Below are 13,111 nucleotides of genomic sequence, written 5' to 3'. Positions count from 1 at the left end.
CATATTTCCTGTCAAGCCTTTCCTTTGCAGCATTATATGCCTCTTTCGAATGTCCCAGATTTTCAATAGAATGTAGCGCTTCGCCACCTAGGTACTGACGTAATTGCAGAAGTTTGTACTGTGGGGTACTTGGCGATTCGTCAATACATGCTTGAAAAGCTGCCTTCCATGCAGGGTACTTTGTTTTGTCACCAGTGAACACGGGAATCTTTACTCTTAGAAGTTGTTTCCACATGTCTTTGCCTAATGCGGAATCTGATTTACTGCCGTCTTCATGGTTTGATTCATGATCTTGGTCAGACTTGGAGCTTACTTTGTGGTCAGACTCGGAGCTTACTTTGTTGTCAGACTTGGAGCTTACTTTGTGGTCAGACTTGAAGCTTACTGTGAAAGCTTCATCATATAAACTTACGAGGTCATCATACTGTTTTTCAAAAATGTCAATTTCATTCAAAGTACTTGCCAATTCTGTTGAATCTTTAACCACTAAGGCTAAGTCTTGAACACTTTGCACTGCCATGTCCATAGCCTCTTCAACCTTGTCAAGAGACTCTTTCGAAAGATCTTTATTTGGCGTATCATCGCTTAAAATGTCTTTCATTTTATTACGCGCCCTTGTGAATGCTGCTTTACATCGTGATTTCTTCACTTTTAATTCTACCAAATTCTCCTGAGGGGCCTCTTGAGGGGTGTCTTCATCTTCTTTGTCATCCATTGTGAGATGTAGAAATAGGCAAACCTCGCTCTGCTACCAAATTGTTCTATAGGGTTCTATTTAAATCCGCCTCAGGAAAAATAATAAACACACACTATTGCACTTTTCAACTATATTATACTTTTATTACACTATAGTTATTTAAATATTTCACAATATACTTTACTTTTCATATAAAGCATTAAAACACCTCTTTTCTATTATTCCTATTATTGCTATAAAATATTTCCATGTCTATGCTGCTTTCTCTATAAAACCTAAAATTTAACTGAACTAAAACAAAGCTTATTCTAACAGCTATTTTAAATGTCAAAACATCTATTCAATTTGCTACAGGAAACAAGAGCATGGTGAAATTAATTCTCTTTCAACAGAGTGATATTTAAAGTAAACAACAGGCAACACAATGTTGTTATTAATTTCATGGTTAAATGCTATCCATTAATTTCCCTGCAGAACAATAATTACAAAAAATCATAACATGACGATACATACTATTTTACTACGCTTTTTAATGGTGAATGGAATGCTACGATTTCTTAAAGTAAATGTGATTTGGACTTGGCCACACAGAATCGTTTAAATAGGTATGAGTATAAATTTTCAGTACTTGTAACGAAGACGCCCTTTTTCATTTTTGCAGTGCAAAGTTCCAAACCTCTGTTCGCAGCGATTACTACCTATTTTGAGTTATTTACTATTATTGAACCACTGTCATTCTTCAATACTTGGAATGATTATCAGATGAAATGTTTTGTTTGCAAGATGTTATATATGCAATGCAGCCTTGACTGCAACGCTAAGCATAACCGGACTTTAAGTAAATATACCCTTAATTCATAAATAAACTCTGTGAAGAACAAATACACATAAATTTGATGAGTTAAGAAGATTATCGCATAATATTATATTTCAGATTCAGGGAGTTGTATTCTTAAATCTGAAAGCGGAGAATAATGAGATTGGGATTTTATTTAATTCGTCCATTTTATGTTATAACAACAATAACGATTGTATTGTATTAAAAACATCCAATGTTCTCTATTGACATATTTGCGCAAAATGATAACGAAACAAATTGTTAGTGACCTGGCCGTCCGCGACAACGATACGTGTTTAGCGAGTTATAAACTTTGCACAAGCATAGAGACCGGTGATCTAATTTACTTCCTTGCATTCTGCAGCGGAAAAGTTTAACCCAGCTCGGTAAAACAACGCACGGTCACGTGGTTTTAACCAACCAGGGCTCGATATGGCGGCCATATATCACAAAGTGTTATCTTGAAAAGGAGAACGTTCTGTTTAAATGTCAGTACGAAGTTTGAAATTAACGATTTAGTGAGTTGTCTATATACACAAAAACAAGTGCTCAAAATTCGTCCGTGTTGTTCATTTAAATCGTTTAAACGTATAATTTGTGTTTAAGAAACCGACAATTAGAGTCATCAACACTCAGGAAATATTCAGCTTATCGAGCGGTATATGTTTATGAGGACTCAGACATAAGGTAAATAGTTCGTACCTAAATTCTACAACGTTTAAAAAAAAGAGAATTGCGAGATAAAATAATATCAATAATGTTCGGTTGTTAAAGTTGTTTATGTTTAACTTCAGCTTGAGACTAATAAATATATACATTTAAAACGCAAATATTTGTAATGCTAACAAAATATTATAAGATGTTATAAAATTCTATATTTCTATTTATGTTTGCTAAAGCGAGATTATATATGTATTTATTTTCAACATTGATATCACTCTATAAATAGATGTCATTGAGTCAACGTTATTGAGTCAGTAATACCGTTATTGATTGCAATGAAGAGTATAATTTAATGGCCATCATATACGACATAGTACGGTAGTCCCATACTGTCACTCGCTCCACATAGTACGGTAGTCCCCTACTGTCACTCGCTCCACATAGTACGGTAGTCCCCTACTGTCACTCGCTCCTTTGCACTTTCGACATCAGGATTACACTCGCGAGAACACGATTTAAGGAGATCATGGTGAGATATTACATAATTAATACCGCAATTTCGCACTTTAGTATTCGAATCTTTTTTATCGCTGTCACCCATTATATATCTTATGACAAACAATGTGAAAAGAAGATGCATGATTGCGAAAATAAGCTGGTGATCTCGCATTGTACTTTGTGAGCTCACAAAGAGGTTATATATGTAGCAATATCACGATCAGAGATTGCGAAAATACGATGAATGACCATGTTATAACGATGCGATGTAGTTATAATAATAATAATAATGCGAGATGCCACCCAAGATTTCAGATTGTGAAATTATTATGCCGATCTAGCAATCGTTTCTTGGTTGTTTTTATTAAGCATATGTTGAAGAGAGAATATTCCATATTATTACCTTTTTAAACACATCTAAAACATTAATGAAAACCAAAAAAATGAATATTATTATTGTTATATGACTGATTTTACTTTATTTCCTTAGTAAATTATCGATGTTTGAATGTAAATGTTCAATGCATATTAGTAAATAAATTGTTTTCATAAGGTTTTAAGGTTTATTTAATATATACAATAGACAAACAGTCCATGAGTACACGTGATCAAAAACATAGTAACATATATAAAGGCATGACATGTGATCAGTAATGAATTTCATAATTTGTTAAATAAAGTACATGTATCAATACATGAAAAGGTCAAGGACACATTTTTTGTTTGGATTACAACATTTAGAATCTATTTCATAATCAATGCTATAACGGTAACATCACAACAACAAAGATGAATCTACTAGAGTAGAGAGCGAGAAGTCATGTTTGAGTAATGCATTATAATATATATTATACAATTGATCATAATAATATTTATACAGGTTTCTTTGACTAAATGCTTTGTGTACATACATAGCTAAGTTTCTGTTGGTACTTGTATTATCCGATTGCATTATTTCAATAAATTGTATCATGTTTGGTCTTTTCCAGTAATATTTATTTATATACAACATAGAAATAAAGATTAACAGTTCAGAATGAGTAGAAAAACATGAAAACAATAACATTTAGCTTTCATTCGATCGATTATAATTTGGTTCCTAAACAAATTCGAAAAAAAATATCTTTATCGGACCTTGTTGCCATTTGAGTTTGTTCTTAAATTTATTAAGAATTTATAGTATGAATGTTGTGTCCAGTTAAGAATGGACACATGTATTGTTTATATCAGGGCTTAGAGTCCCAGGCCACCAAAAATATAATTTTTCACGTGCATCTTGTCTAATGAAAGTTAATGAAGTTTATGTCACTGAACATTATTTCTTGCGTATGAAATGCATATTTTTTATGTGTATGTTCAAAAGGCTTTGAGCGAATAAAAAGATATGTTAATTGAATAGGAGATTTTGATACGTGTTTTCCATTTTCAACCATAAAATAAATCAGGTTTATTAAAGCAACAGATTTTGCGAGGCCGCGGTAAGATCGCGATATTAATTTCTAGATTTCTTATCGGAATTTGACATAGAACACAAATATCATAATTTTACCACATGATTATGGAAATAGTGCACGCATTTGTGAACGAACGAGGAAACAAAAATAGTTTTACCATATAAACATAACATTTTCAAATATAAATATTTGTAGTTTACAAAAGTAAATATGACATTTACATATATATTTTACAATAAAAAAGTGATGTGAAAGCAACACTAAACCACGTACAAAGTCATACATATTGAAATATATATTAATTTTTAGCTCACTTGATTGCTTTTGTGACCAGTCTTTGTCCGTCGTCTGTCCGTCCGTCCGTCCACATTTGTTCGTAAACACTCTAGAGGCCACACTTATTGTCCAATCTTCATGAAACTTGGTCAGAAGCTTTGTCCCAATGAAATCTCGGTCGAATTTGAAACTGGGTCGTGCCGGGTCAAAAACTAGGTCACCAGGTCAAAAAAAGAAAAAAACTTGAAAACACTGTGGAAGTCACATTTTATGCCCAATCTTCATGTAACTATGTCAAAATGTTGGTCTTAATGATATGTTGGTTTAGTTCAAAAGTGGTTCCGGTCCGTTGAAAAACATGGCTGCCAGTGGGCGGGGCAGTTTTCCTTATTTGGCTGTAGAGAAATATTGTAAACACTCTAGAGGACACATTTCTTGTCCGGTCTTCATGAAACTTGATCAGAAGATTCGTCCCAATGATATATCGATTGAGTTCGAAACTGTGTCATGCTGGGTCAAAAATTAGGTCACTAGGTCAAAAAAAGAAAAACCTTTTTAACACTGTAGAAGTCACATTTCATGCCCAATCTTCAAGTAACTTTGTCAAAACGTTTGTCTTAATGATACATGTATGTTGGTTGAGTTCAAAAAGGTGAGCGAACTAGAGCCATCTTGGCCCTCTTATTTAAACGTTGGACACGCCATATTTTTTCACTAAAAAAATTGCAACCATTATGTTATTTATGCATAAGAAGATATCCCGTAGTTGGAATATCGCCAACCGATTATTTGAAGGGATGGTAGCAAATAGATTTAATGATAATGTGAACAATTCTTCCTTTTCAAGTGTAGATCCATTACAAATTAGCAATTTAGCATGTGCTATTGTTAGAATAAAGATAATGAATACAGAGTGGGATCCTATATTCGGTAGAACCCGAGAAACTCGTTTCAACAATTATGCAACGAATTTTGGTTAACAGTTAATCATTGTCGCAATTTCGCAATCAATATGATTACACATTTGCGAAATGGCATTGACAGACATTGTTTCCTTCGGATGCTACTAGTATTATACTTGATTATTACTTAATGTGGTTTACATCTGTATTTATTTTGATATTCAATTCAATATTTAAAATTGATGTTTTTGTTGTATTAAATTAGAATAAATAATAACATAACTGAAATAGACAGGTACGAGACATGACACTATAAAAACTGTTTAATTTAGGCTAATCGGTAATATGTAAGACCGTGCTGCTTATTTTCACTGCTTGGTTTTGTTTGTGTTTTGTTTATTGTATTGTAAAGAATCACGGAGACAACAAGCTCTGAGTCTCCAGTCAGTTTAAAACTACCTGTTTTGTAGATCCTGATCAGTTATGTTCAATTGTGGCTTGGTTGTTACATGTGGAGATACTCAAGGCGGGTATAATACCGTAGTTTCCCTATTACATATATTTATAAGTGACAAAGGTATATACATAACATGTTGTTGTTGTTGCTTTTAGACAATATGGCGGAACGATTGCGTCAATACCGACTTGGGAAAGAGCTGTACCCGCGTTACAAATATGCCACCGAGGAGATCAAAAGAGCGTACAAGAAGTACTCCAGACTGATCAGTGAGTGCGGGCTGTCAGGTGAACCACATCTGCCAATATTTGGAGATGTTTCGGTGAACATATTAGAATCGCACGTTGATGTACTGATAGAAGCAGACGAGCTCTCCCCTAAATCTATGCCAGATCCTACTAAGTTCGAAACCATGAATCAAGAACAGGCAAAGACACAATTTGCCGATCTGACCGAAAATGAAAGATTGCCTACAATTTATGTCACAAAATACACGGAGAAAAACGTCCCACAAGACTACTTTGGGAATATGATTGTCTACATTTCCGGTCGTCCTATTCCAGATTCGAAATGGTCGAGATACGAGGACACATACATTTGTGTTTCAAATAAGAAATCGTGTAAAGAAGATATCAATGAAATGTTAGCGAGATATGTTTTCTCTTACATGCGTAACAGGACTGAGATTTTACATTGCATCGCACATTGTGCTGAAGCGGACGATTATACACAAAAACTAGGACGATGTTTGGAAAACAGAAATAAGTGTTCACCTTCCACACCCGTAAAGGTCATGGGGAGTGTGACATTTCGCCGTAGCAAATCTTCTACCACCGAAGGTATATACTTTACAATGTTTTAGAAAATACTATATAGTAAATTTGTTAACAGATTCCGTATGTATGTTATTTATTGTATTTACTAACGAAACTACACCATTTGGGATAATCTTAAATAATTTGAATAGTAACATAAGGTTAAGACGATTCATTCATTCGGATTCGAACCAAACGCTGAAAGGATCGAAATCTGACGCGCTACAACTAGACCTTTCCGTATTGTTTCAAATTATCCACAAACATTATTGCAAACCATTTGTTTGTTTACCTATTTCTACTGATGACTATCCTAAACAGAACTGATATTTTTAACATTTTCTCAGTCGTGAGTGTTGTTTTCTTGTTTATTCGAGTGAAAAATACCGGATTTATAGACACTTGTTTGAGTTTCATATATACTATCACACAATCTGATACCTTATTACGAAATCTTAAATCAGCAGCGATGCGCACATTATATAAAATGTTGATATATGGTAGCTTATGATTTGGCGAGAGAACTGATATGAAGATGACGCATTTTATAAAGAGCAAGTAGATTATGCATTTTAGCTAACCTGAGCACAGGGGTAAACTTGTGTGATCACATTTGTCCTTCGTTCTTCGGCCGTCATGCGTCGACCGTCGAACGGCGTCAACATTTACCTTGTGAATGCTCTAGAGGCCAAGTCTTTATGCAATACGGTCCCGATGATATGTTTCCCGAGTTCAACACTGGGACAAATGTGGTCAAACACTTAATCAAGATGTAAAATTAAAGAAATGTTAGAGGACGCTCTATAAAGCACACATATATTGCAGAATCTTAATAAAACTACATGATCATTGTCTTAATGATATCTCGGCCGATTTTTGGTTATGCAGTGTCTAAAACTAAGCAAACAAACTAAATATTATAGTATAACATGTATTCTTCTCATGCGTTGGATAACGAGTTTGCGTGGCTTTTCAACCATTTGCTAATTACTACACCATTGCGGGGTTTGAACCCGGAGATTCTTAATAAAAAGCTTACTCCTTTATCTTCTCGATCATTATGGGATTAGGCCACTACTAAAACTTCTGGCAAAAATAGAAGTGTTGAAACAAGAATAGCAAAAAAAGAAAATCCATCATTTTGCATTACTTATGCTTAAAAGTCATTTTCAAATGTTTGGAGTGTTTCTTCCATTTTTTTTTAAATTAACAATAAACAAAAGAAAAACAGCCATATCTCCTGTCTGTGAATTGTTAACGTCTAATGCCCAAAACATTTTTTTTGTTGCGTTTTTCTCACAGCAAATCTCCTCGTGGAAAAAAGTCTTGACGAAGGAGTTGGCCTCGAAGAGCACTTGAAAAGGGCCCGAACCATGAGACCAAGATTGCTCGATGCCGTTTCGGAGATTTGTACGATGTATAAAAGAAGCGAAATACCGGAAAGTGAACGTCCTCAAATTCAAAGACGAGAGAAAAACGTCAACGAAGAGGTTTGTTTCTCTGTAATCGTTATATTTGCTAATGATACATACTTACATTTCGGTTTTTAGTTGTTATTTAAGAGACCAATTAAACAATTTATCGAACTAACTTTCAATCACTCGGCCACTTATTTCACTAATTTTACATAGTAAAGTAATTGATTAAGTAATTGTCAAGAATCTGAACAGAAATGTCATGGTTGAATTCATATCTATCATTACGGCTTACTAGAACTTTATAAATAACATGTGACATTGCGAATAGTTAAATTCGTCAGTAATAGATATTTTACAAAATTTAAAACGCTTATCTTCTATCATTTATAACAAAGCGTCAATATTAAGAACATAATTCCGTAAATGCATTTTAAATTGAGTATAATACTTCACAGGTTGCTAATGAGCTTACCATGAAGATACCACAAATCATCGGTGTCGGGTACAGGTTAGACACACTGGTGGTAACTGTGGATGCATCCGTCATGAACGATGAAAAAACAATGAATAAGATAAAATCAGACACAAGAAAAGTGTTTGACGCGAGGAATATAAAAGAAGAAAGTATAAACTTTATATTTAGCACGCGAGATATGAGCAGATTTGCAAGCGCCGATGTGAAGACTGGGGGTTTCATTCGAGCTGTTGGGAGGGGAACGCTTGGTGGCTTCGTATGGAAAGGGAATCCACCACATAAGAATTGCTGTCTGATATCGGCAAATCATGTTTTACAAGACCAAAACAGCAGCGATGTGTACCTTATTTCTTCTTACGCAACAGAAACAAAGATCGCTACAACACTGCTACCTAGAATGGACGTAGAATATTTAAAGCCTCTGGATATCGCAGCCGCTAAATTGCACATTCAACCAACTGAAGAACCCAGCCTATTGGACTCAACAGGTCAAAAGGCAAATAGCAAGGTGTATGATTATCAAAACCAAGACCAGGTGGAGTTGTTAAATGGTTTACGGGTTCACTTATGGGGAGCGAAGACCCGATTGGGCAAAGGTAAAATAACAATGCCTTTGTACTATCGAAGTGCCACTGCAAATATCCAACCATTAATTGGACTCGAGGACCTTGATTCTGATGAAGCATCTGATGGTGACACAACAGACGAAGCTGGAGAAAGCAGTAGAGTACTCGCTGCTGAGGGTGACAGTGGTTCTCTGGTGTGTGCCGACACTCCAAAAGGAATTTACATCGATGCAATAGGGATGTTAATCGGAAAACAGCATGAGTCTGATGCCAAAACCCCTTCGCGAATGACATCAGCCAGCGAAACAAACAGTGTAGATACTGCAGGCAATGGAATAAGCGACAGCACAGGTGATGCTGCTACCCAAAATCAAAGTGTAGCTTCTGCCTCATCTCATGGATCCAGCAGAAAACTGTATTTGGCCTTTGATCTTCAAGCAGGACTTCGTCACATGAATGACAAATACAAAGATGATTTCCAATTGTGTAAAAGTGTGAACAACCCTTAGGTATATTCTGCGAAACAAACACAATTTATACTAAATTGATTTGGTGTTTATGATCGAAGTTTATATACGTTTTTTTGTGAATTGGCACACGTGATTTATTTCGAAGTTCTAACCAGACAGTTTATGATCGGAATTTATATACGGTTTTTGTGTGCATTGGCACACGTGATTTATTTCGAAATATTTACCAGACAGTAAATAACAGACAGTTGTTTTCAAACGTTACAGGTAATGCCATAAACGCTTACTCTCCCATGTGTTATATACAATCCGGTACGGGTTTTTCTCTAGATAAATATGCCGTTGATTGTTTAGAAAAGCGGTTATAGCCTCACCCGTTATACGTTTAGCCGGTTTCTGTTTCGTTGTGTTGTGTATTCCCAAATCAAATTTTAAGACAATATATGTGAATATATAACGTTGAATCGTATGAGTAAATTTTTCTTAAAAAGCATTCTTCGAAGAGTCTAAGCGTTTAAAAATTAGAGTAAATAATGCAGAGCTAGTTCGTATAAAAAGATGTTTTTTTATTGTAATTGTACGGCATCTATTCACGATGCTATTGAATTAGATATATTATATAAAACTGTTTGTTTATTATGTGCATACATCTCGAATTATTGTATAATTATAGTAGTGCACCATGTTAGTCGCATTACTTGTTTGATTTGCTTACAAGTACAATAACGATCAAACTCAATTACTTTAACCCATGTAAACTGTTGGCATAAAATGCCAATGTCGTTTCTTGGAGCAGAAATTCCATATGCCGTACATGTGTACACTTTTAGGTTTATCTTATTGAATAAATTAAATTGTTATTTGATTCATTTATTTTATTTCATTCTTCATTTGTAACGGTATTTTGGATGAACAGTTTTCGATCTCGATATTGTTTCAGTTTTGAAAGTACTTTTACAATTGTCCCGGTTTGCATTTTGATAATAGTTCATGACATGTGTACTGGTATTTATCGATGTTTATTTAATTTCGATTTAAATAAGTTAAATTCTAGTTAAACCTTTTGTAAATATCGATCGTATAAATATGTGATTTGTAACATGCGGCTTGAATACTGAAATGGTTAGTACTGTGATATTGGTATTGTCTGTTAAATGTTGTAAATATATTTTAAGAACAACCAAGTTTGTAGTAGAAGCTTTAGCTAAAAGTAAGACGGTCAATGTGACTGTCACTTCACTGGTAAACATTATGGAAACATATGCATAATATTGTTATGGAATAGTTGTATGCAATGGCCGAGTTAGCATGAAGGATAATTTATGAGCCGTTTCTGTCTTAATGCATATGAGTAAAGGATCGTACCAGATTAGCCTGTGCAGTCCACAGGGGATCATTGAGGACACTTTCCGCCTGGACTGGTATTTCGTTTAGAAGAGATCTTTTTAAACTAAAAATTGCTCAAAACGGTATTTGTCGGTCCTGATGAGCCTGTCCGGACTGAACATCACAATCTAAAATGGGACGATAATTTAAGCACATGACGTAAGCCCGGTTTTCCTATAGCCCGGCTCATTTACATGAACGGACCAATTGCGACCCTTGGTAACCAAACCAAGCCGGCATACATATGTGTCTTGTTCTGAGAAAACTGGGCTTAATGTATGTGCGTAAAGTGTCGTTCCAGATTAGCCTGTGCAGTCCGCACAGGCTAATCAGGGACGACACTTTCCGCTTAAACTAGATTTTCGGTAAAAAGGGACTTCCTTTTAACGGAAAATACCATTTAAGCGGAAAGTGTCGTCCCTGATTAGCCTGTGCGGACTGCACAGGCTTATCTGGGACGACACTTTACGCACATGCACTATGACCAGCTTTCACAGAACAAGACACATATGCTTAAAAATTTGCATTCCTCTTGATATATTCTTTGACCAACTGTTTGCCTAAGTTAAATTTATGAGTCAATAACGAATACTTCTTATGTACGTTCAACCGATGCAGTCGGAATTTGTATTGAATTCAACACTGTTTATGCAGGTTTACTTATTTTCTGTGATACATGTGTTTCTGTATATTAATGTTACTGTACACTTTTAAATTTATTTTGTTGTGAATTAGTTGTATTGATAACGTTTTTCACGACCTAATTTGTATTAATCACTTATTGAATTGCATAATGTCAATCGGATATCAGAGCCGTTAAATATAATGATGTCTGCTTATGTAATTTTATTTGTGTCCAAATTGAGGATGTATGGATGATTTTTAACAAATACGATTTGATTTTGAAAACAAGGTAGAAAAGACAATGTATATTTGCAAGCAATATCTAAATGACTGCTGGACAAACTAATTGTTGCATGTATTGTTATTACATTGTTATCTAATAACCTGTGTATGATCTACATTTTTAAATTAGATAATGTGTCCAAATTAAATGTTCTGAACACTTATAATACTGACTTGAACAGTTCAAGTGTGTTGTTTGTAATTAATAAGTGTGTGAGTTTGAACATGCTAGGTCTAGCTCCATAATAAGTTTTAATGTAGTTTCTAATTTGGAGGAATTACGAACACTCCAACAACACATTTAGCTTCTACTTAATTTTCTTCACATAAAAACCAGGAAAGCAAGTTTCTTTCCAAACTATAATATGTACCCGTCTAAACTCTCATGTTACGTGCAGTGATGCGTTAGTACCGGGGAAATCGCTTTTCCTAAATTTCATGACACAATCGTCTCTGAATATGATTCGAACGAAATGGTCACTATTTGTATTGCTGTATATACGATTAGTACCCTATTATCATCAATAGCTCGTAACCACTGGTGTAGGTATTAATACCTATGTCTTTGTTTAAACAAAGTCAAAAGAAAGACTACACATATGATAAATGAGTGCGTATTAAGATATTAAGGCCCTCACTTTTCGAACTAGTCAAATTTATCATAATTTAATGCAATCAAACCATCTTTCAATATGGATCGCATTATTATATTGATGTGTCCCATTATTCTTTATATTCATACATTTTTAATTACAATAAACATCACAGTTAATTTCGACAATAAGGTCACCTACAGTTTTGTTTTGAATTAGGATGAACGATTTTGATCATAAAAATGTTTATTTCTCGCCATAGCAACACTTGTCTCGCGTTTATTATATTTTCTTTTAATCGCGGTTTAAGGTTCGAGTCCTAATCCTATAAAGTTAATATATGTAATTTCTTTTCTGAAGCAATGTCCGTGGTTTGGTTCTACACGGAATGCCATTGTTTACACATATGCTAAATTCGTCTGTGTGCATATTTTTGGTAGACCGTGTAAACTCGGTCGACCCAGTCGACCAACGCAATCGTTCTATGAGCTATAAAGAGTCTGTGTAGTTCCAGAGCGGGAGGGCTGGACTTTCAAAAAGCTGGAATACACGCTCGTCGAATTTATTCCTTCTATGTATGTAAACGGGTAAGTTTAACTTTAAGTAACATCAGTCTGTCTTTTTTGGAGATCATTTTAAACCGTAAAATAGTTTTTTAAAGTGCTCGGTGCCGACTTCCCTCACGACGGACTTGGCG

The 13,111-nt window shown here is 34.7% G+C and overlaps 3 protein-coding genes across 4 annotated transcripts in view; 2 read left to right on the top strand and 1 right to left on the bottom strand.

Moving 5' to 3' along the window:
- The window catches only part of LOC127858961 (uncharacterized), a 75,501-nt gene that overhangs the window by 17,794 nt on the left and 44,596 nt on the right, over positions 1 to 13,111 (bottom strand). The gene's annotated exons all lie outside the window — the stretch shown is intronic.
- The window catches only part of LOC127858964 (neo-calmodulin-like), a 92,818-nt gene that overhangs the window by 43,029 nt on the left and 36,678 nt on the right, over positions 1 to 13,111 (top strand). The window lies entirely within an intron of this gene.
- On the top strand, positions 1,943 to 11,988 carry LOC127858959 (uncharacterized). Its single transcript, XM_052396324.1, has 4 exons — positions 1,943 to 2,222; positions 5,941 to 6,624; positions 7,903 to 8,090; positions 8,474 to 11,988. The coding sequence occupies exons 2-4, from the start codon at positions 5,946 to 5,948 to the stop codon at positions 9,566 to 9,568; spliced, it is 1,962 nt and encodes a 653-aa protein (XP_052252284.1). The 5' UTR covers positions 1,943 to 2,222; positions 5,941 to 5,945; the 3' UTR covers positions 9,569 to 11,988.

The sequence above is a fragment of the Dreissena polymorpha genome, chromosome 14, assembly GCF_020536995.1.
Source record: "Dreissena polymorpha isolate Duluth1 chromosome 14, UMN_Dpol_1.0, whole genome shotgun sequence".
NCBI lineage: Eukaryota > Metazoa > Mollusca > Bivalvia > Myida > Dreissenidae > Dreissena > Dreissena polymorpha.
Note: the sequence above shows the minus strand (reverse complement) of the source record. Positions and strands in the feature narration are given on the sequence as shown.

Coding starts and splice junctions, on each gene's coding strand:
- LOC127858959 (XM_052396324.1), top strand. CDS start 5,946: ATGGCGGAACGATTGCGTCAATACCGACTTGGGAAAGAGCTGTACCCG. Junction 6,625..7,902: donor CAAATCTTCTACCACCGAAG/GTATATACTTTA, acceptor TTTTTCTCACAG/CAAATCTCCTCGTGGAAAAA. Junction 8,091..8,473: donor AGAAAAACGTCAACGAAGAG/GTTTGTTTCTCT, acceptor AATACTTCACAG/GTTGCTAATGAGCTTACCAT.